The 26,105-nt window shown below is 31.4% G+C and overlaps 1 protein-coding gene across 1 annotated transcript in view; it reads right to left on the reverse strand.

The window, feature by feature from the left end:
* Positions 1-4,798: 4,798 nt before the first annotated feature.
* Positions 4,799-26,105, reverse strand: part of LOC143076551 (branched-chain alpha-ketoacid dehydrogenase kinase-like) — a 51,639-nt gene continuing 30,332 nt past the window's right edge. Inside the window, exons 10-11 of the mRNA XM_076252377.1 lie at positions 8,652-8,813; positions 4,799-7,803 (exon numbers count right to left, since the gene is read on the reverse strand). Of these exons, the coding sequence (XP_076108492.1) occupies positions 7,644-7,803; positions 8,652-8,813 (322 nt within the window). The 3' untranslated portion in view covers positions 4,799-7,643. The remainder of the gene's footprint in view (positions 7,804-8,651; positions 8,814-26,105) is intronic.

Here is a 26,105-nt window from a genome sequence, read left to right on the forward strand (position 1 = left end):
ATATTTAAGTTCCAGCATAAAACCGTGTGTAAGATTTATAAAGGGTAACATTTACCTTATGTATGTAAGTTATCATGCGACAATTTTGTATACTTTTGAAATCATGTTATATATTTTTATATTTACTTTTTGTCGTCTTTTTTTTTAAAGTGTTTCTGTCCACAATTGTGTGCATAGTTTTCTATCTTGACCCAAAGAGGTTATATAAATATGCAAGTTAAATTAAGCTAAAGTAACCTATATTTCATTTCAATATTCATACCTATGGTTATGCAATCAGTTCATCTTTATGAATAGATTGGTTTCGATTGATATACTCTGAGTTTCATGTTTAAGTTGTTTCCCTTGGTCGCCATTTTAGACAGATTGATGGTTTAATTTCTTATTTGACTAACCAAAATGCAACATGCTATACATCGATTGATTGATTGGCGTTTAAAGCCACTTTTAACACTATTGTGCTATTTCGTGACAGTCACGTGCAGTTTTTATAGGTTGAGGAAGCTGGAGAAAACCAGCTACATGCTATACAACCAAGTCTAATAAGAGATCCTTATTATGGGATAGGGATGAATTAAAAGAAGGCAAGGCTATACAAAATTTAAATTGTTCAGAAATTTATTTTTTACTCAAGTCTAGCGGTCTGTATAACAGTTGAATTTGACTAATTTATGCAAGATTCTTTAAAAGAGTTTGTGCACTTAAACCTCCAAAATGGTATTATAAGGGAAGTAACTCTTGTTGAATTTGTATCAATTGAAAGGTATACATACAGTATGAAATATAAGTCAACAGGACATGGTTTGGGTTTACAATCTTTAATATCAAATTATTTATAGTCATTTCATTTTGATGGAGGCAGGTCTTCCTTATTTTTCATTCCAGTTTAATAGGACATGTTATGTTTTGATATTCTTGAATATTTTTAGACATCAATAAGCAAAGGTATTAGTTGTGACTGTATAGTTGATGATGATGATTTAGCTTTTTTGTTTTTTGTTGTACAAATGTATTTTGTAAACATACTTTTTCTACCTCCTTTTTTCAATTCATTGCCACAGGTATCAAAAGTCTTATGTCTTGCATTCAAAATCTCCGTGCTATTATGCAAACTGATAAAAATCAGGACTTTTTTTAAGCATTGCTGGTCCTGAAATGGCTATAGTTTCAAGAATGCAATGTCAGGATCCTGGAAAAAGTCTATAATATCTAATGTTTACAAGCATGGTTCTTGTATGTTGTTTTATGTTAATTGTATGAAGTTTTTTGATAGTTTATTTGTAGCTTGTTTACTTAGAATTTAGTTTTTTTTTTTTATATATGAAGTACAATTTCCTTCAGTTCCAAAAGCTTTTATTCAATAAGAATGACATTGTCTGGAAGACCATTTTTAGAGTTTAAACCAAAGTTTTTCATTTGAAGTAAAAGTAAATGATAGTTTCTTCCTGCCATATCTTATTCAATACAATCCTTAAAAATAGGTCTTGAAGAAATCTTAGAAAAATCCTTGGAATTTTTGTAAAAAATTCTGTAATGTGAAAAACCAGATGTGAAAATGTCTTTGAAGTTGAGAACAAATCTGTGACGATTGTCAGATAAAATTCTATACTGTAAGTTAAATGGTTTGCCACTGACCCCCTACGGATCAATAGAGGGTTAGTAAAATCTATAGAGGGGTGAGGCTGGAGGCCTAATCCCCTATAGATTTTATTTACCCTCTATGGGTGTAGGGGGTCAGTAGTTAACTGTATAACAAATTTATCACAGGCTGGAATTTTTCTGCTGCGTTTTGTTGAAAATAAACAATGTATCACAACATTAATAGAGGACGTCATCATTAACAGTAGACATGACGACATAAACCCCTATGAAATTTACTAACCCCCTACAAAACTCACAAACCAAATATATTTGCAGGAGTCATATTAAAAAGTTCATTTTGTTTACATTGTAGAATTCTGCTATTTGTGACTTCAAATATAGAAGGAGAGATGTTTATGTATATGTTTACTGGTAGTATATATAGTTTATTTGTTATTAGTGATCTGTGATAATAAGACGCCTCAATTCACATAAAATAAAACATATAACACAACATTTCATGTTTGATATTACTGGTAAGTCAACCTGGACTATGGTATAACACAACATTTCATGTTTGATATTACTCAAAGTAGGTTATAGTAAGTCAAACTGGACTATGGACTGTGTTTGCTCATTGTTGAAGTCAGTTCAGTGACCTATAGTTGTTAATTTCTGTGTCATTTTGTCTCTTGTGAAGAGTTGTCTCATTAGAAATCACACCGCATCTTGTTTTTTATGCCCCATTTATGGCCATTATGTTTTCTGGTCTTGTTCGTCCCTCAGTTTGTTTGTTCCTTTGTTTGTCCGTCCGTCTGTTCATCCCGCTTTTGGTCAAAGCTTTTGGTCAAGGTAGTTTTTGATGAAGTTAAAGTCCAATCAACTTGAAACTAAGTACACATGTTCCCTATGATATGATCTTTCTAATTTTAATGCCAAATAAGAGATTTTTTCCCTTTTACACAGTCTATTAAACAAAGAAAATGATAGTGCAGATGGGGCATCTGTGCACTGGGGACACATTCTTGTTTATATCTCTAGAGGGTGTGGGTAAAAACTGGCATACTCCGTTTGAGCTAGGAATGTTGCACAAATTCAAGCCTCCAAGAACATATCATTCTACTTGTACCTCCCAGTCTTTTTCCTAATTATCAGATGATTTGTTGAAAACCAAATACCATTTTTAAAGTATGTAAAATATAAAATGTCTCAAGATGGGAGTTTAAATTATTGCGTTTACAACTTGGTCCCATTTTTTGCAATAATAAAAACATCGCAATAATTTCTGAATTCAAAGTAATGACAGAGGAAGAAATATAAAGAATCCAATAAATTATAGCTATTTTTCTAAGATCTTCTCTAATGCTTGTAGTTTGAAAAGTTTGGCTTGCTTGCTTGCTTTGTTTGTACAAAATTGAGATTAGAAATTGGGAATGTGTCAAAGAGACAACAACCCAACCAAAGAGCAGACAATAGTGAAGGCCACCATTGGGTGTATATAAAAATGTATACATGTTTGTTCAAGCACTGTAATTAAGATGGACATCTGAAATTGAAAGATAGCTTCAGTTTGTATACATAACATTCTGCATTATACTTAGCATCCAAGTACACAAACTGAAGCCCTGTCTATCTTTTTTTTTATATAGATTAGAACATTGGTTTTCCCGTTTAAATGGTTTTAAACTAGTAATTTTGGGTCCCTTTATAGCTTGTTGTTTGGTGTGAGTCAAGGCTCCGTGTTGAAGGCCGTACATTGACCTATAATGGTTTACTTTTTTAAATTGTTATTTGGATGGAGAGTTGTCTCATTGGCACTCACACCACATCTTCTTATATCTATTTATACAAAGAAACCAAACCTAGAAATAAATTACGTTAGGAAAATGAGAACAAAGATTTTGGCAAACAGGAAAAGAATTAGAAATGGTGACCAGTACACCACAAGGCCTCTCTTCTGCTCTCTACTGCAAGTTCTATAATTTTCAAGTCTTTCCATGGGTACACAACAACAAGGAAGAAATGTAATGAATCCGACAAATAAGAGCTATTTTTTTCTAAGATCTGCTAATGCTGGCAGTTTAAAGGCTTGCTTTGTTTGTATTAATAATTGTTCTTCTTAGAACTGTAAATAAGATTTACATCTGCAATCAAAAGATGGGCGGGGTTTCAGCTTGCATACATTATATTCTGCAATATACTTAGCATCAAAATACATTCAAATACAGTGTATACCAGCTAAAGCCCTGTTTTTTAATTTATTGCAGATGTCATTCTTAATAACAATGCTAAAAGCAAACATTAATACAAAGCAAGCAAACCAACCAAACTTTTAAATTACATGCATTAGGAAAATTTAATGAGACCAAAAATTTGGGCATACAGGAAACAGATAAGAATTATATTTTTTGATAACATGATGGCCAGTACACCTCAAGACCTCTATATTGCTCTCTACTGCAAGTTCTAATTTTCAAGTCTTTGCTTTGATCCTGTAAATGTTGAACACACGATCAAGGTGAACATCACCGAAACCAATAAGACGGTATGAAGTAGCTTTCTTGTTATGCCCCACTTATGATAGTAGCGGGGCATTATGTTTTCTGGTCTGTGCGTCCGTTTGTTTGTACTTCCATCTGTCCTTACGTCCGTTCGTCCCACTTCAGGATAAAGTTTTTGGTCAAGGTAGTTTTTGATGAAGTTGAAGTCCAATCAACTTGAAACTCAGTACACATGTGCCCTATGATATGATCTTTCTAATTTAAAGCCAAATTAGTGTTTTGACCCCAATTTCAAGGTTCACTGAACATAACAAATGATAGAGAAAATTTCAGGTTAAAGTTTTTGGTCAAGGTAGTTTTTGATGAAGTTGAAGTCCAATCAACTTGAAACTTAGTATACATGTTCCCTGTGATATGATCTTTTTAATTTAAATGCCAAATTAAGAGTTTTTACCCCAATTTCACGGTCCACTAAAAACAGAAAATGATAGTGCGAGTGGGGCATCCGTGTACTATGGACACATTCTAATTGTTTTACATTGTCATTTCGGGGCCTTTTATAGCTGACAATGCATTTGGGCTTTGCTCATTGTTGAAGGCCATACAGTGACCAATAGTTGTTCATTTCTGTGTCGTTTTGGTCTCTTGTGGAGAGTTGTCTCATTGGAAATCATACCACATCTTCTTTTTCTATATACAGAAAAACATCAGTGAAGTAGTGTAATGAAGTTTATTCATACCTAAAGATTCCATATGTCCCTCATACCTCCGACAATTAACAAACAAAGAAACACTACATATCAGGCTTAACATATGTGCTATCATTACAAATTCTTAAATTCATAAGCAAATTTTCACAAAGTCCTGTCCATTTCACTGAACAAATTCAAGGTTTCATATTACAACTTCTTTCAAATGTCGAGTTGACACAATTCTTTCTACAGTGTCAATTTTCTCTTCATAAGAGTCTTGACATTATTTTAACAATAACATCACAATATCATATGGTTTCTTTTTTTTCCAGTAGTTTTATGTGAATTTTAATGCCCACATCTATATTCATGGCCAATCAAAATCTACATTCATAATAAACTTAAAACAAATTGACAATATGCCAACATTGAAAATTCATAAAATATATAACATACACAAATCAATGTCAGTCATATAGAAATACAACAAATACCATAAATATCATCAAAGATCAATAATAACATGTATACAATAAATGAAATTCATCTTCAATGTCAAAGCAAAGCAAATAAATGTAAAGCACATATTACCTGTGTAAATCTACAGGAAAAAAAATCATTTATGTAAAGATATAAATAAAGTTTGTTACACCAGCAAAAATAAAAGTTAAAGACATAATATATGATAAAATACACAAGCCCAATGCATACTAAGATAAAAGAGTATTCATGGCATATGTATGATTTAGGATGAAATATATAAGTTACTGCTTCATAACATGAAATGAAATTCATCTTCAATGCTAATTTTATTCAAAATCTCAACAAAAGTTTCAATTTGACTGAATAATTATATTCAATACGACTAGTATTCTTATTTCTCCATGACGTTATATTTATTAATGTGAAATAAATATATATAAACTTTTATACAATCATTGAATCTAACATGTTTAACTTTAAACAAACAACTTCAGTGAATCTACATAAACTCCAGAGAATCCACACACATTAATTAAGGATCAAAACATCTTTTCTGGGGGAAAAAAATTGTGATTATTAACAGTTTAAGTTCATCATGTATCAAACAAAGCACCTAACTTTTGAACACGGATGTAAAATCTAGTACTATTTAAAAGCACTATATCAGGATGTCCTTGTAAAAAGTAGTACAATTCAACAGCACTATTAGACTATCATCTTAAAAAAAACATGCCAACTTCATGAGGAAATAAATAGAAAATTTTATTTATAAGGATAAAGCTATTCACATGTTTAGAAAGTTAAATTAAATCATGTGTCTATTAAGGGGAGAAGGCCTTTTAACATTAAAATAGGATAAACTGAGAAATTTCATGTGACTTGCCTCATGCTAAATTATATCATGTCTACAGGGGAGACAACCTTCTTAATTAAAATCAGATAAATTTAGAAATCTGTGATGTGACTTGCCTCATGTTAAAAAATTATAAATAATTTAAATATATAGTGGCATAAAAAAATTAATGAAAGTTAGAAAGGTATATAAATATATTTGAGGTAAACAACAAAATAAGCTCAATAAATACTTTTCTGATTTACAAAATGATTTTCAATATTAAGCTTCTGAACTTTGTTTAATGAGATTTGTGAATAAATCCTTGAGATTCCTTTTTTTCGCTGAATTTGGACGGAAAGTATAACACTGATCAATAAGTTATAATTAGATTTTTATTAACAACACGAAATATACCAGTATTTAAACCATTTTAAATTACTTTCTGACCTAGACAGAAAATTTGCAAGTACAGAACAAAACATGGTTTAAAGTTTTGAAAGGAACATTTTTACAAATGACCATATATATAACAAGTATTTCTAGATAATTCTTTAAATTATTGAAGAAAATATTTTTTTTTATTAATTGATCCTTACTTTCATTTTGACATCACCATAGCTAAGCACTGAAAAAATATACCTGGGGTGCATTTGTCCAGCATCAAATTATTCCAAACATGACTATACATAGCTGGAACAAGATTTGGTGGAGGGTTATAAAATATCCATACAACTAAATCCCAAACTGAAATAAGTTGTGAACTACTGTAAAAGCAGAATTATTCGTGGTGGATTTAATTTCGTTTATTTCATGGAAAGAATACATCCACAAAATTAAAACCCCAAAGAAAATTTTACCTACATATAACGTGTATAATATCATGTCCATTTACTAGAAACAACGAAATTAAATCCCCATGAAATCTTATATAGAGACAAACCATGAAATTTTAACTCCATGAAATCTTATATAGAGACAAACCATGAAATTTTAACTCCATGAAATCTTATATAGAGACAAACCATGAAATTTTAACTCCATGAAATCTTATATAGAGACAAACCATGAAATTTTAAATCCACAAAAGTTAATGTCTCTACAGTATTTGGGGCAACCTTAAAATTGAGACATCAACATGTGAATATTATTACAAACTTTGATTCAAATCCAGGAGATAACATTGCATTAGAGGTGAAATTTTCATCGAGGAGTCACACGTTAAATGCGGGCAAGCTACAGCGGGTCTCTCAACCATCAAGGCCGGCAAACTATACTCTCCGTAAAAAAACTAATCAGGACTAGCTTCATTATAATATCCATACACACTAAACTTAAGGAATCAATAAATTGAACAAATATTACAGTTTTTTCCAATTATTCGAAAAACTTTTTGTTCCTAATGCTTTTTTTTATAATATACAATCTATATGAAATAATTGACACTGAACCGTTTATGAACAAAATTCGCATGAACAAAAAATTATACAGCAGCAATATTAAATGTGTTCCCATGGTTACCAAGAATGTGAAAAGCGTGATGTGATTAAATATTTATATTCTGAACGGTTCCTGATGTCCGCTGTCTCTGTCTCCATCAATGTGAGGTAACCGTAGATACACATCAGTACCGATTCCTTGCATGGTCTCTATTGTTAGGGATCCTCCCAAGAACTCAACATAAGCTTTGGAGCCTGGTAACCCAAATCCATACCTAAAATAAGAAATAATATGAAGTCAATCACCTGTTAAAATTTAACACTTCTCTTAAAGAAACAAGTTTTCCTGTGAACCACTTATAAAACACAGACTTTATATTACTGTAGATTCATTTATTTTCGTGGGTACAACTGTTCGTGGATCACGAAAAATTGGGTGTTAGTTGATATCTAATTCCGTGGTTTGTGGAGGTGTGCATATAAGCCGTTATAAAATTTGTATAGGAAGTGGTTTGCCTGTACCCACGAAATCCACGAAAATTGGTATCCAACAAATAATGAATCCACAGTACCTTAAGTTAAGCCCTTTATAGCTCACATATGGTAGTGTTTAATTTTAGAGATTTCCTTGATGTGTCTATTAAAGGCAGTTGCAACTTTAATTTGACATTTTCCTCTTCATTTCAACTTTCACGGAAAAAAATGCTTGCTAAAATTAATTGATTTATAGTACTGTGGATTCATTATAATTCGCTGGATACCAATTTTCGTGGATTTCATTGATATAGGTGAACAACGAAAATTAAATGTTCAACAAATGACAAATGTTCTAAAGGCTTGTATAAAGATCTTGGCAAAAACCATGAAATAAAATGTCCACAAATATGCAAGTTTTCCTTCATCCACAAAAATTGGTGCCCACGAAAATAAATGAATCAACAGTAAATGGTTCATTATAATTGTAAATTCAGTTTAATATGATATCTTAATTGTTTTAAAATTTATGTTTTTAACAGCACAATGGACCTTGGGAAGTTTTGTCTGGTCTTTTTTTTAGGCCATTTAGGTGATCTAGTTTTTTCAGGACCAAAACCCCGATGTGTTATGGAATTATGATACCTACCCATGCATTCTGCCAGGAGCAGATCCACTCATGTGTTGAGGACTTGTAATCTCATCAAACAGTCCAGTGCTGACCCTCTCGTCTGTTCCAGATGTAGTGAAGTTATAGTCCCACACTTGTTTTACAATGTCATGAGGGATACCTCCACCTTTATCTGATATTCTGGAATGGAACAAACAAATTAAACCTTAAACTGATATTCTGGAATGACACAAACAAATTAAACCTTAAACTGATATTCTGGAATGACACAAACAAATTAAACCATAACCTGATATTCTGGAATGACGGAAACAAATTATTCTGGAATGACACAACAAACTATTCTAGAATGACACAAACAAATTACGGTCAACCTTAACCTGATATTCTGGACTGACACCAACAAATTAAACCTTAACTTGATATTCTGGACTGACACAAACAAATTAAACCATAACCTGATATTCTGGAAAGACACAAACAAATTAAACCATAACCTGATATTCTGGAATTAAACAAACAAATTAAACCTTAACCCAGATATTCTGGACTGGCACAAACAAATTAAACCTTAACCTGATATTCTGGAAAGACACAAACAAATTAAACCTTAACCTGATATTCTGGAATGACACAAACAAATTACAGTAAACCTTAATCTGATATTCTGGAAAGACACAAACAAATTAAACCTTGACCTGATATTCTGGAAAGACACAAACAAATTAAACCTTGACCTGATATTCTGGAAAGACACAAACAAATTAAACTTTGACCTGATATTCTGGAAAGACACAAACAAATTAAACCTTAAACTGATATTCTGGAATGACACAAACAAATTAAACCTTAACCTGATATTCTGGAATAACACAAACATATTAAACCTTGACCTGATATTCTGGAAAGACACAAACAAATTAAACCTTGACCTGGTATTCTGGAAAGACACAAACAAATTAAACCATAACCTGATATTCTGGAATGACACAAACAAATTAAACCTTAACCTGATATTCTGGAATAACACAAACAAATTAAACCTTGACCTGATATTCTGGAAAGACACAAACAAATTAAACCTTAACCTGATATTCTGGAATAACACAAACAAATTAAACCTTGACCTGATATTCTGGAAAGACACAAACAAATTAAACCTTAACCTGATATTCTGGAAAGACACAAACAAATTAAACCATAACCTGATATTCTGGAGTGACACAAACAAATTAAACTTTGACCTGATATTCTGGAGTGACACGAACAAATTAAACCTTGACCTGATATTCTGGAATGACACAAACAAATTAAACCTTGACCTGATATTCTGGATTGACACAAACAAATTAAACCTTAACCTGATATTCTGGAATAACACAAACAAATTAAACCTTGACCTTATATTCTGGAATGGAACGAACAAATTAAACCTTAACCTGATATTCTGGAATGAGAGAAACACATTTAACCTTAACCTGATATTCTGGAGTGACACAAACAAATTAAACCTTGACCTGATATTCTGGAGTGACACAAACAAATTAAACCTTGACCTGATATTCTGGAATGACACAATCAAATTAAACCTTAACCTGATATTCTGGAATGACACAAACAAATTAAACTTTGACCTGATATTCTGGAATGGAACAAACAAATTAAACCTTAACCTGATATTCTGGAATGACACAAACAAATTAAACTTTGACCTGATATTCTGGAATGACACAAACAAATTAAACCTTGACCTGATATTCTGGAATGACACAATCAAATTAAACCTTAACCTGATATTCTGGAATAACACAAACAAATTAAACTTTAACCTGATATTCTGGAATGACACAAACAAATTACAGTAAACCTTAATCTGATATTCTGGAAAGACACAAACAAATTAAACCTTGACCTGATATTCTGGAAAGACACAAACAAATTAAACTTTGACCTGATATTCTGGAAAGACACAAACAAATTAAACCTTAAACTGATATTCTGGAATGACACAAACAAATTAAACCTTAACCTGATATTCTGGAATAACACAAACATATTAAACCTTGACCTGATATTCTGGAAAGACACAAACAAATTAAACCTTGACCTGGTATTCTGGAAAGACACAAACAAATTAAACCATAACCTGATATTCTGGAATGACACAAACAAATTAAACCTTAACCTGATATTCTGGAATAACACAAACAAATTAAACCTTGACCTGATATTCTGGAAAGACACAAACAAATTAAACCTTAACCTGATATTCTGGAATAACACAAACAAATTAAACCTTGACCTGATATTCTGGAAAGACACAAACAAATTAAACCTTAACCTGATATTCTGGAAAGACACAAACAAATTAAACCATAACCTGATATTCTGGAGTGACACAAACAAATTAAACTTTGACCTGATATTCTGGAGTGACACGAACAAATTAAACCTTGACCTGATATTCTGGAATGACACAAACAAATTAAACCTTGACCTGATATTCTGGATTGACACAAACAAATTAAACCTTAACCTGATATTCTGGAATAACACAAACAAATTAAACCTTGACCTTATATTCTGGAATGGAACGAACAAATTAAACCTTAACCTGATATTCTGGAATGACAGAAACACATTTAACCTTAACCTGATATTCTGGAATGACACAAACAAATTAAACTTTGACCTGATATTCTGGAATGGAACAAACAAATTAAACCTTAACCTGATATTCTGGAATGACACAAACAAATTAAACTTTGACCTGATATTCTGGAATGACACAAACAAATTAAACCTTGACCTGATATTCTGGAATGACACAATCAAATTAAACCTTAACCTGATATTCTGGAATAACACAAACAAATTAAACTTTAACCTGATATTCTGGAATGACACAAACAAATTACAGTAAACCTTAATCTGATATTCTGGAAAGACACAAACAAATTAAACCTTGACCTGATATTCTGGAAAGACACAAACAAATTAAACCTTGACCTGATATTCTGGAAAGACACAAACAAATTAAACTTTGACCTGATATTCTGGAAAGACACAAACAAATTAAACCTTAAACTGATATTCTGGAATGACACAAACAAATTAAACCTTAACCTGATATTCTGGAATAACACAAACATATTAAACCTTGACCTGATATTCTGGAAAGACACAAACAAATTAAACCTTGACCTGGTATTCTGGAAAGACACAAACAAATTAAACCATAACCTGATATTCTGGAATGACACAAACAAATTAAACCTTAAACTGATATTCTGGAATGACACAAACAAATTAAACCTTAACCTGATATTCTGGAATAACACAAACATATTAAACCTTGACCTGATATTCTGGAAAGACACAAACAAATTAAACCTTGACCTGGTATTCTGGAAAGACACAAACAAATTAAACCATAACCTGATATTCTGGAATGACACAAACAAATTAAACTTTGACCTGATATTCTGGAGTGACACGAACAAATTAAACCTTGACCTGATATTCTGGAATGACACAAACAAATTAAACCTTGACCTGATATTCTGGATTGACACAAACAAATTAAACCTTAACCTGATATTCTGGAATAACACAAACAAATTAAACCTTGACCTTATATTCTGGAATGGAACGAACAAATTAAACCTTAACCTGATATTCTGGAATGACAGAAACACATTTAACCTTAACCTGATATTCTGGAGTGACACAAACAAATTAAACCTTGACCTGATATTCTGGAGTGACACAAACAAATTAAACCTTGACCTGATATTCTGGAATGACACAATCAAATTAAACCTTAACCTGATATTCTGGAATGACACAAACAAATTAAACTTTGACCTGATATTCTGGAATGGAACAAACAAATTAAACCTTAACCTGATATTCTGGAATGACACAAACAAATTAAACTTTGACCTGATATTCTGGAGTGACACAAACAAATTAAACCTTGACCTGATATTCTGGAATGACACAATCAAATTAAACCTTAACCTGATATTCTGGAATAACACAAACAAATTAAACTTTGACCTGATATTCTGGAATGGAACAAACAAATTAAACCTGAACCTGATATTCTGGAATGACACAAACAAATTAAACCTTAACCTGATATTCTGGAGTAACACAAACAAATTAAACCTTAACCTGATATTCTGGAATGGAACAAACAAATTAAACCTTAACCTGATATTCTGGAGTGACACAAACAAATTAAACCTTATCTGATATTCTGGAATGACACAAACAAATTAAACTTTGACCTGATATTCTGGAGTAACACAAATTAAACCATAACCCGATATTCTGGAATGACACAAACTAATTAAACCTTAACCTGATATTCTGGAGTAACACAAACAAATTAAACCTTAACCTGATATTCTGGAATGGAACAAACAAATTAAACCTTAACCTGATATTCTGGAATGACACAAACAAATTAAACCTTGACCTGATATTCTGGAGTGACACAAACAAATTAAACCTTGACCTGATATTCTGGAATGACACAATCAAATTAAACCTTAACCTGATATTCTGGAATGACACAAACAAATTAAACTTTGACCTGATATTCTGGAATGGAACAAACAAATTAAACCTTAACCTGATATTCTGGAATGACACAAACAAATTAAACTTTGACCTGATATTCTGGAGTGACACAAACAAATTAAACCTTGACCTGATATTCTGGAATGACACAATCAAATTAAACCTTAACCTGATATTCTGGAATAACACAAACAAATTAAACTTTGACCTGATATTCTGGAATGGAACAAACAAATTAAACCTGAACCTGATATTCTGGAATGACACAAACAAATTAAACCTTAACCTGATATTCTGGAGTAACACAAACAAATTAAACCTTAACCTGATATTCTGGAATGGAACAAACAAATTAAACCTTAACCTGATATTCTGGAGTGACACAAACAAATTAAACCTTATCTGATATTCTGGAATGACACAAACAAATTAAACTTTGACCTGATATTCTGGAGTAACACAAATTAAACCATAACCCGATATTCTGGAATGACACAAACTAATTAAACCTTAACCTGATATTCTGGAGTAACACAAACAAATTAAACCTTAACCTGATATTCTGGAATGGAACAAACAAATTAAACCTTAACCTGATATTCTGGAATGACACAAACAAATTAAACTTTGACCTGATATTCTGGAATGACACAAACAAATTAAACCTTAACCTGATATTCTGGAATGACACAAACAAATTAAACTTTGACCTGATATTCTGGAGTACCACAAATTAAACCATAACCCGATATTCTGGAATGACACAAACAAATTAAACCTTAACCTGATATTCTGGAATGACACAAACAAATTAAACTTTGACCTGATATTCTGGAATGACACAAACAAATTAAACCTTAACCTGATATTCTGGAGTAACACAAACAAATTAAACCTTAACCTGATATTCTGGAATGGAACAAACAAATTAAACCTTAACCTGATATTCTGGAGTGACACAAACAAATTAAACCTTAACCTGATATTCTGGAGTAACACAAACAAATTAAACCTTGACCTGATATTCTGGAGTAACACAAACAAATTAAACTTTGACCTGATATTCTGGAGTTACAAAAACAAATTAAACCTTGACCTGATATTCTGGAATGACACGAACAACTTTAACCATTAGGCAAATATTTTAGAAAAACAAATTAAAAATAAATGTTGGTTAAAAATTGAAAAAAAAATGTTCACACCATGATAAGATAGAAATATCATCAATGACACTGGCTTTATATCTTGTTGCTGCAGTCAAAAAAACAGTGATGTTCTTGAAATGTGGGCACCAAATAAATGGGGGATCTTTGTGTATAGAAAATTATATAGGAACATACTGGCAAAGTAGGGCTTCTAAGAAAATACCCAAAGAAATAATTTACATTATAAAATAAATTACCCAATTTTTATTCATTGGATAAATTTAAGAATAAAATTTGGACCTCACAAAAATAAACCTTACTTTATTCTGTCATTTTAAAAACTAAACTTTTTAATCAGCTGTGAATAATAAAATGACCACCTCAATGAATGAAAAACTGGACCCAAGTTTATTTAGTTTGAATTAAAAGTCACAAATAAAAAGTTTGATATATATTGTATATATATTAAGTAAATAAACAGTTTATATATAAAAGATACATACAAATGTTTACATCTGGTTTTATGTACCCTAATTTACAAAATAAACTAATTGTTGAACTTTCAAAAAGTGAACGATTAAAAGTTAACAATTAAACTCAGCAGGAGATTTATAAATGAAAAGTTGCTGTACGTATATTTTGTTATTGTTTATTCCCCTTTTACGCCAACTTTATAAAAGCTAGGAAATTGCTTTTAGGATGCTTATATGACTAGTGGCAGTTTTGAATGCAAATAAAGAACAACAATTCAATAAGATATGAACACACCCTGCTTTATACTACACTGACATGCTAAGCTGGACTTTTAATGTGCTAGCTCACAAGTATTGAAGTAAAAGAAAGGCGAAAGATATTGAAGGGACATTCAAAATCATAAGTCGAAAAATAAATCCCATGGCTAAAAAAAACCAGACAAACAATAATACACAATAAACTGTTATCACAGAGATATGTCTGCTTTTTTGTAATTTCAATAATGCAAATGTTGAAATTAAAACAGCAACACTTAAACATGTAAGTTTTGCAAATATTCAAAGTCAATGAACCGTGACTGAAGGTACATGGCTAAACAATCTCAATGGAAATGAGATGTGCCAATGCTGATACAACTGCATACCAAATACTTTTGACTTGTCATAAGTAGTTCCCTTTAAAAAAAACTTAACACAAAGTAATACATGTAAACTAAGCAAAATTTCAAAGTCAATAAACCACATGACTGAGGGGAGTGGTCAAATAATCTCCATGGAATTAAGATGTGCCAATGCTTATACAACTGCATACCAAATATCATTGACCTACCACTAGTGGTTCACCATAAACCGACCTAATCATAAACTAATAAATGAAAACTAAGCAAAAGTTTCAAAGTCAATAGACCATGACTGAGGGAGCTGGGCCAAATAATCGCCATGGAAATGAGATATGCCAATGCTTATACAACTGCATACAAATTATCATCAACTTCTCACTAATGGTTCCCTATAAACTGACCTAATCACAAACAAATACATGAAAACATTACAAAAATTTCAAAGTCAATAGACCATGAATGAGGGGATGGGGCCAAATAATCTCCATGGTAATGAGATGTGCCAATACTAATACAACTGCATACCAAATAGTCTTTGCTCTTATTGCAAATACTGCATACATGGAGGAGACCCAGGAAATAGCAACAGCATGCTACCACAAAGCAACAAAGACAGCAATGAAAGATTTGTTCTTTGGATCTATAATGGATAATATTTGCTGGTATACATTTTACTTTCATTGAGCGACTTTATGATTTTTTTTTAGTTTAATTAAGTTGGTTCAACCCATTTTCTCTGTGTCTGCACTTTGTTTTCTGCTTAACTCACAGACTCCTATAGTATTTACTTGATTTAAGTCTGCAAGTATGTCAGAAAAAAGTTTCCTGTGAATTTTTTAACCTGTGAGATAATGTAAAATTGAGAATGGAAATGGGGAATATCATATGTCTAAGAGACAACAACCCGACCACAAGAGCAGAATTACCAGCCAAAGGCCACCAATAGGTCTTTAACACAGTGAGAAAATCCCACACCTGGAGGTGAGATTCAGCTGGCCCCTAAATAAAAATGTGTACTAGTTCAGTGAAATGGATGTCATACTAAACTCCAAAACATATAAATGAACTAAAGTTAAAAAACATACAAGACTAAGAAGACTAACCTGTGAGATAATTAGTAGTAATAGAAAGGGGAAAGACACCAAAGGCACATTCAAAGTCATAAGTTGAAAAAATAAACTGACAACGAACGTCATGTCAGATGTTGAAAATCTGTGAAGTAATATTTTATAGGCAAACATATAAGAATATACATTTTCAATTCTTTTAATGTGATCTATAGGTGTTTGTTTTTTCTGCTTCACTGATAGCCCCACCCCCCCCTTTTTTTTTATTCATAGCACAACTTTAAAGTTAACTATCCTGGTACCATGTTTAATATCAATAACTGTTAATTACTCTGGATTAAGGCAGATTATCTATAAGATCATGTATATATATAGCCTTTTAAAAGACTCCCACATAAAAACACTTATTGTTTATTCCATGGGCTACAAATATTGAGCTGATCATATGGTACTATTTTATTGTATCATGAATCTGAAACATACATAGAATTCTGACATTCTTTTTGCAATGTTGTTTTCTACATTTAATCAATTATCAGCAAAAAGTTCAGGGGTTGAAGTATAAAAGTTTGCTCAGTGCTCGGAGCACAAAAATCATGCTCGAAACATGAAATCCAGTATTTTGATTGGTTGATTCTTGAGTCTGAGTACAAAAAACATGCTCGAAAGTTTTATGACAGCAAGGCCAGGTTTTGGCCATCAAACCAGAAAAAGAGGAAATATATAGCAAATACATGTACAATGTACCCCCCTTCTATGAAATAGGGTATGATAAGCTTACAACATTTTTAAACTGATCTTTTTCACAAATATTAATATAAACATGTGTATATGTTCCGGACCATATGAGTATTTGGACCATACGCGTATGGTCATGACCATATGCGTATACTCATATGGTCCGACCATACGCGTATGGTCCGACCGTACGCGTATGGTCGGACCATATGAGTATAATACTCGTTTGGTTATTAACGGGCCGGACCATATGAGTATTTGGACCATATAGGTATATTTATTTTTCCAAATTACATTATAAACGTTTCAATAATACAAGAACTTTATCTAAAAAAAACAGTGATGGTTTAAAACATGACAATTTTTTAATTTTATAATAAAAAAAAATACGTTAAAATTTAATATTGATGCCATAGTTAGTTTTCATCGCTAGTTACATTAGTGCATGTAGGCTTGGATGACATTCACTTCCACACGGTATCATAGCTTTTTTGCATTTGCAAGTTTTGTGCACGATCTTTTTCATTTACACATTTTGTTTGCGAGTGAAAAACAAGCCTTTTTAGCAGCTGCGTACAGTGATACCGAGGTCTTTGGCATTCTGATGTCTACAGTGTTTTTAAGAAGCTCTACATCTCAAATATCGTAAAATGGTTGACTGCAATACACCATCTTCACAACACAACTTAAATAAACTAATAGTATGCTACTTTCCAGTGACTTCTTATGTAACAGTTCATTAAGAAATTTTTGGAATTTAATTTTTTAGTCGACATATTGCCATTTACTCGTAATAACAAATCGGTTATGACCATCGGTAATGACCATCGGTATAAAATGTGTTTACTTTAAATTTGACAATTAAGTAAAATTAACAATGTGAAACTTCTTATTTTTATTTAGCTTATCTTTTTATTATAATATAACGATAAAATTACCTATATGATAGCGTCTTTTGAATAAACGGTCATACCATATGGAGAGTTTAGAAGTATTAAAAGTAAACTGTAACAGAGTGTTAATTACCCCGACCATACGAGTATATACCCATATGGTCATGACCATACGCGTATGGTCCAAATACTCATATGGTCCGGAACATATATAAAGTAAACAGATTTAGTTGAAATAAAACAGCACTTATAAATCCAAATGTTTTTAGAACTAATTTTCAATATATATTTCTATCTAATATAATATAAATTTTGAACTTAAAATGAACTTTCCAAAGATTTACTTAAAGTAACACTGATAAATAATAAATTAAGGCCACATCAATAAAAAAAAAAATGTTTATCTTGCTAATTTTTTATCTACTTAAACCAAGGTTATTGGAGAACTTCATACCATAAGGGAAACCATGTAGAACTTTTCTGTAATGTATATGTATGGCCCACCCTCAATCCTTGGCATTAACAAATCTGACCTAGTACATGCACCATGAATTTTAAATGGAGATAAAATTCCCTTTAAATTCTCATTATGGTAAATGAATGATTTAAAACAATAGAACCTTTTCATTCATTAGGAATTGGTTACAAATTCTAAAGGGATATCTGGTAAATATTATTTATAAACAATCTAAGATACCATGTACTTGGCGACACTATCTAATAAATACTTAAATCTAGACCAAGTGACCTGTCTTAATAAGTCAGGAAACTGATGTTCAGTGGTCCTCGTTTGTTGATGTTGTTCATAAGTGTTTCATGTTTCCTTGTTTTTTATATAATATATATAGAACGTTGGATTTCCTGTTTGAATGGTTTTACACTATAGTCACTTTTTGGAGCCCTAATTATAGCTTGCTGTTTGGTGTGAGCCGAGGCCCCGTGTTGAAGACCGTACTTTGGCCTATAAAGATTTACTTTTACAAATTGTTACTTGGATGGAGAGTATATCTCATTGGCACTCATACCACAAAGTGAATTATGTATAAACAAAACAATTAGATTTCAAGTTTAAACAAGGAATTATTTGAATCTGAAATAATTTTGAGTTCTAGAAAATTGATAAGAAATTGCATTATAAAAACTAACTAAATTAAGGAGAGTTAGCAATGCATGCATGTCTAAGGTTCCGGGTACTTTATGTCATCATGAGCTCACCCCTCCCCCTAGTACAAACTATAATTAATACACTGGTGTAAAATTTATACTGATTAACTGTATTGTTTAAAGTAATAAAGAATTGAAGAATAATTGAACAGTTTTTTCTTAATGTCAGATTGTCCAGTGGCAAATATTTTATGAGTACTCATGATAAAAATAATGTGATACCAGTGTAGTGATATGTAAGGTAAGTATTGTACAGTAAGACCACTTTGCCATTAATTTAAGGACTTGTGTTAGCACACTATCAACCCGAATAATCCAGTCATTATATTAAGCGTACTACATTAAAAGTTTCCTCGAAATGAGAGAATCAGAGATGATAAGGGCTTGAATTATTCCAGTTAGAACATTATATGACTGTTTCAATATTACAGATTGTATCATTACAAGACACCACTATAATCCCAAAAGGTCTACTCAAGGGTATTTATAAGGTGAGGGTTGCTACAGTGTGTGATATTGAAAAAGCCATAGCATATTATACTGTGGATTCCTTTATTTTCGTGGATACCAATTTTTCATCGATTGAGGAAAATTTTCATTTTTGTGGATATCTTATTTCATGGTTTTGGCAAACTCTGCATACATTCCTATGTAAAGTTTGTACTTCGTTGGCCATTGAAATTCGTGGTTCCCAGGTAACCACGAAATCCACGAAAATTGGTATTCAACGAAGAATAATGAATCTACAGTACCACAAATTATTATATACCTCAATTAGATGTGACATGACGTAATAGAGATTAGGAGTTTGATAAAGCATTTCAAACATGACTGATATTGATATCAACAGGGGAGCCTGATACAGAACAATTGCCATTAATTCTATTTTGCAAGCATTGCTTTTATTTATTTATAAGTGTATAATACATTCTATTATCAAAGTCTAATAAACCATTTTGATCACCAAAATACACAAAACAAACAGTTTCTTGTTCCAATTTGAGTCAATTTAATCCAATGTTGTTTAATGCTTTATAAATAGTCAAGGCCAGTTTAAGTTAAATGTTATATTAATTATTGCATAAATATAATACATGTTGTAAGTTTTTGTTACATAAGAGGTTAAAAAAAATCACACAAGATTAAGAATGTACCTTTACTCATTTTATAAAAGAATTTTTTCCTACTTTCAGATATACATTATTTTATCTTAAAGTTAAATATCCTTTAAAGAAAATTAAAGAATGAGTTTGAACTAATATAGCAGTTGAGTTTGAACTGACATAGAAGTCAGTATAAAATTTATCTCACTGGCTATTATTTGCAATAATTAAAACATCATAATACTGAAATTTCCTTTGCATTTGCATATAGTTTTTCCGTTATACCCAAAAAAAATCAGCCATACACAATGATGAAAAAAACTCAACCCCACTTTGCTAGCAAAATAAACTTAATGATTATAAGAACTTCCATGAAATCTGAATTGATAATTCAGTTCAAAATCATAAAACATAAAAATAATTTTAGTCTGACATATCCTTTTTCAAAAGAATACCAACATGCAGACAGAACAAGCTTTAAATTATTCATAATTAAACCATTTCTGAAGACAGTAAATATATGACATAATATTCACATCTGAGAGAAAAATTATGCTAATACTTCCCATAACAGAACCATGGCTATAACACGGGTAGTTAGTTATTTGTGCACTAAATAGTCAAAGCGTTTCTAAAATCTACCATAACATTTAAATGGTGACAAGATTTACTTTAAGGGTATTTATTTGTGTGTGTCTAATCAGACGGAAAGCTAGTAGAAAAAGTAAAGCATTAGTTCTAATCCACTATTGGTGTAAAATTAGAAAGGATTTCAAAAGGATCAATAATTTTTGATAAACACTTTGGAATGTTGATGATCGTTCAAGAAATTATCAATTAAAAATGCTGACCATAAACTCTCTTATTTTGGATATATTTGGATTAATATGACACTTTGTAAGTATTCAATATTGTGAGTTTCTCACATGATAACTTTTTTTTTTAAATTTGATAAAAATATGAGAATGTTTATCACATGAAATTTAGTACACATGTTGATCTTAAAATGGTCACCATACTGCCTTTGCCAACGATCAAAACCATATTCACATAGACAGAAATTAGGGGGAAAAAAACACCATTGATTATTATACTTATGAGAAGAGAAAATCATACGATATAATTGACAATTTTTTAATTTGTTTCATGTTTGATTTATTGTGTCAAACAGGCAAAAATTATACAAGTAAAAGTATACAGATTTAGTCCGCACATCTTTACAAAAGATTTTATGTTCTTCAGACATATTACATATTTTTTTCTTCAAATATTTGGATATTAACTGAACTATATAATACAACCCTACGCAGATTTCTTCTTTGGGTGCAGAACTGACTGAATGTTTAGATGACAAATTATCTTTTTCCATTATGATATCAGAAATAGGAACTATAGGAACCTGATGTTCAGTGGTTGCCGTTTATTGATGTGGTTCATATTTTTTTTTGCTTTTTTTCTTCTCTATTCTATAAAAATTAGAAATTTGGTTCATGTATGAATTGTTTTACACTAGACATTTTAGGGGCCCTTTAAAGCTTGCTGTTCTGTGTGACCTAAGACTCTGTGTTGAAGACCTTACTTTGATCTATAATGTTGTTTTTTTTTTACAAATTGTGACTTGGATGTAGAGTTGTCTCATTGGCACTCATACCACATCTTCTTATATCTAATGACTGTTGATGGCATTCACAAATCAATTCTTCAAGGGGATCAAATTGAAACTGGATCTTTTTTTCTGAACTGGATTTTCTTTTTATATTAATTATTGTCCTATACTGAATATTATGCATTGAATCAAAGGCATGAATACCTAACACAGAAAAAGAGTATTACCAGACAGATTATTATGGTAATATTGATTCTAATATGTTCTGAATGTGACGTTAAAGTTTTAGAAATAATAGATAAGTTGCAATAGCCCACTAGGCCATTTAGGTGAACATAAGGATATGCAATTTATTTTCTTCATATTCCACAAAATAAGCTGATCGTGAGGTACAGGTTTACAAGATTAAATTGTTATGTTTACCTCCGAAATTATCAAACATTTAAAACAAGTGAAACTGCGAGCTACTGCTCACTGATGATACCCCCGCCGCAAGTGGATAATATTAATAGTGTAAAAATATGCAAGTGTTCGGTAAACAGGAAGTTGTCGAGTGATGAATCTGAAAATGCATCACACGGTATAGCTGACTTATAAAAATCCTGAAACCAAATTTCAGAAATCCTTGTATTGTAGTTCCTGAGAAAAATGTGACGAAAATTTTTTACTTGGTTATCATGTGTAAAATCATACAAGTGTTCGGTAAACAGGAAGTTGTCGAGTGATGAATCTGAAAACGCATCACACGGTATAGCTGACTTATATAAATCCTGAAACCAAATTTCAGAAATCCTTGTATTGTAGTTCCTGAGAAAAATGTGACGAAAATTTTCAACTTGGCTATCATGTGTAAAATCAGACAAGTGTTCGGTAAACAGGAAGTTGTCAAGTGATGAATCTGAAAACGCATCACACGGTATGGCTGACATATATAAATGTTGATACCAAATTACAGAAAGGGTGGATGTGTAGTTCCTGAGAAAAATGTGACGAAAGTTTCATGGGACGGACTGACTGACGGACTGACGGACTGACGGACTGATGGACGGACGGACGGACGGACTGACAGACAGAGGTAAAACAGTATACCCCCCCTTTTTTAAAGCGGGGGTATAATTACATAATTATAAAGTTCATATAATCTTTTAACCTTTAACTACCTGTATTTTACCTGTGTACAGTGACTATATATGATAACTACCTGTATTTTACCTGTGTACAGTGACTATACATGATTTTAGTTAAATCTTCCTTTCCTCAAGTTATATTATCAAACAAAAAAGACAATCATTTATAGATAATTGCTGACGTCAATGTTAATTTGAATGGCACTAATTAAAATATGTCCTTTTAAAAGAGGCTCAAGAGTTTTAAACCACATTAAAGTTTTTTGACCAAATCCAAATGTTAATCCCTCTTAAACATTTATCCCCCATCTCGTAACATTATAAGAATCAACTCAGGGTGGTCATTATCTCATGGCATCATCAGAGGTCATTGTTAAATGTTTACCTGACTAAAATCTTTCTTATTTATGACTATAAACAGAAAGGACTGGAGAATACTTCTGATAAAAACAGGTTATTTAATCATTAACTATAAGGACCAATCATTTATTTATTTACTTTTTTGTTCCTAAAGAAGTCATCAGAAAATCAAAAAGGTAAGCACCAGCTCACACTTACAGATAAATAAACAAGAAGAAAACCAACAAAAGAGAACTTGAAGATTGTCTTATAATTATCTCTAAAAAATACCTCCATGGCCTGGTCAATACATCAGTGTAAACTACCAATTTTAATGTATTAAGGAAAATTGTCATTATTATGGACATTTGAATCCCTGGTTAATAAAAGTATGCATAAAGCTGAAGGACGCCTCCGGGTGCGGGAATTTCTCGCTACATTGAAGACCTGTTGGTGACCTTCTGCTGTTGTTTTTTTCTATGGTCGGGTTGTTGTCTCTTAGGCACATTCCCCATTTCCATTCTCAATTTTATTTTTATACACTGGTTTATAGAAAATTTGTTGAACATTTAAATTTGCAGTACACCCGCACTGATAATATCCGCCAATAATAATGAATACACAGAAGTTTTTTGCAGTTTATTGTAGAGCCCCTATTTAAAACCTAAATGACTCAAACTTTAACAAGTCAAAGGATATCATTGATCAAATATCAGTAAAAAATCTGTACAAAGAATATGTTAGCACATACTTATTTATCATGATAAAACTTTTCTAAAGACTTCAAACTTGTATCTGTAGTCTTTAGGACAGGTTCCAAAATAAGCCTCAGAGATAAGATTTAACATGGTATAAACTACGCAATATAACAAAGTACTTGTTCAAGTTATTAAATTTAAGGTAGGAAATTATGTTTTTTTTATAGTTATTTAAATACTTTTTTAAAATATAAGTACTTTTGAAAAATTTATTACCATCTTTTAAGTAATTTCAAGTTGACAATTTATAATAGGTTAACATGAAATCAAGTGTTTTTATGATATAAATTGGGCTCTGGTGCAGTATAAGTAATAAAATGTTGATAAGTACCGCTGGTGACTTTTAAAAGATTCTCTTAACATTATAATACAAAAATACAAATCTCATGAATCTGATTATAGAAATATGACAAATCAACTAAATTATGTTCTTTTGACCGAATCTATTTGTGATCCTGTTCATTGTGATACTTTTTATGAAATTGATTTTAAAACATTGCAAAATAATTGCTCAAAGAACCTATTCAAAAAAAAATTAATAAACACATTTTACCCTTCATAAAATCCCTCAAACTTGACAAAGAACATAAAAAGTTTAACAATCTTCTATTTAAATGTTTACCATTCAAACTATAAAATACAACACATTTCACTCTCTAAAAAGATTTATAAGACCTTGTCGATAAATGACAAAGAGTTAGGGGAAAGTGAACTGAACAATATAAGATATGTAACGGAAACATTAAACTATCTCGATTACCTAAGCTATAACCCTATTGATTAGATCTCCCGTATTAATTTGTTTATCGAGTGTCACTATCCATTGTAACTATCCACAAGTAAACAGCCCGGTCATCAATTATTAATGTGCTAATTATTTTAATTTCAGGTTGTTATTGAATGGCTGACATGGGACAAATTTAATCTGAAACAGGTGCTTTTACAGTGAACAATATAAGTGGAAAACACTAAATGGATTAATTGGTGGATCAACGGAATTTAGTTTGATCATCAAATGACATGTTGTTGAGATTCAACAAAAGATAAAAATATCACAATATTTTCCAAAGGATGTGTTAACGCGGAAAAAATAAAATATAAAGTGGATATTTTTAACACTCAATTAGCACCGTCTTTATGGTTTTGAATAAAACTACATTTGGAAATATTAATTTATAAGTTTGACAAGATTTGTATGCTTATAAATCAATTCAGAAGTTGTTACCATCATTCAAAGAATGATTTAGCACAATTTTTTTGTGCTACAATTAAGTGATAAGATTTGCCAAATTTACAAACAGACTGAAATAGGTGTTGAAGTGTACTTTTATAAATTGAAGGATTTTTAACATGTAATATATCAACAATTTAGTTTTTTCCACAAATTATGCATCTAACAATGTGCACCATGGCCGATTCCAAGGTCAGTTCTTTGGACGACAACGAAAACATTAAAATGAAAGGTGATAACGATGCCTTAATTACGCCACGCAATTTGCAACTGGACACGATTAATGAGGATAATAATCATATTAATGATTCCATAGATTCTGATGATCTGGATCTTGTGAATGCTGATGGTAGACATTCATCTACAACTTACGTAATACAGATGGATAACCGATGTGAAGATCTTGTAGACTTAGACGTTGAGGAGCGCGAGAGGTTAGCACGCGAGCACTGCGATGTCGGGGATGAGGATGATCTAAGTGATGAAGACGGTGAATTAGATTGTTACACGTCGCACATTCCTCTTGATCCTGAAAATGAAATGCTCGGAGAAAGTCCGTACAGTAACGAACACTTTGGAGCCCCAGTTCCAACGCCCATTCAACTGGGAATAAAAGAC

The sequence above is a fragment of the Mytilus galloprovincialis genome, chromosome 5 (assembly GCF_965363235.1).
Source record: "Mytilus galloprovincialis chromosome 5, xbMytGall1.hap1.1, whole genome shotgun sequence".
Lineage (NCBI taxonomy): Eukaryota > Metazoa > Mollusca > Bivalvia > Mytilida > Mytilidae > Mytilus > Mytilus galloprovincialis.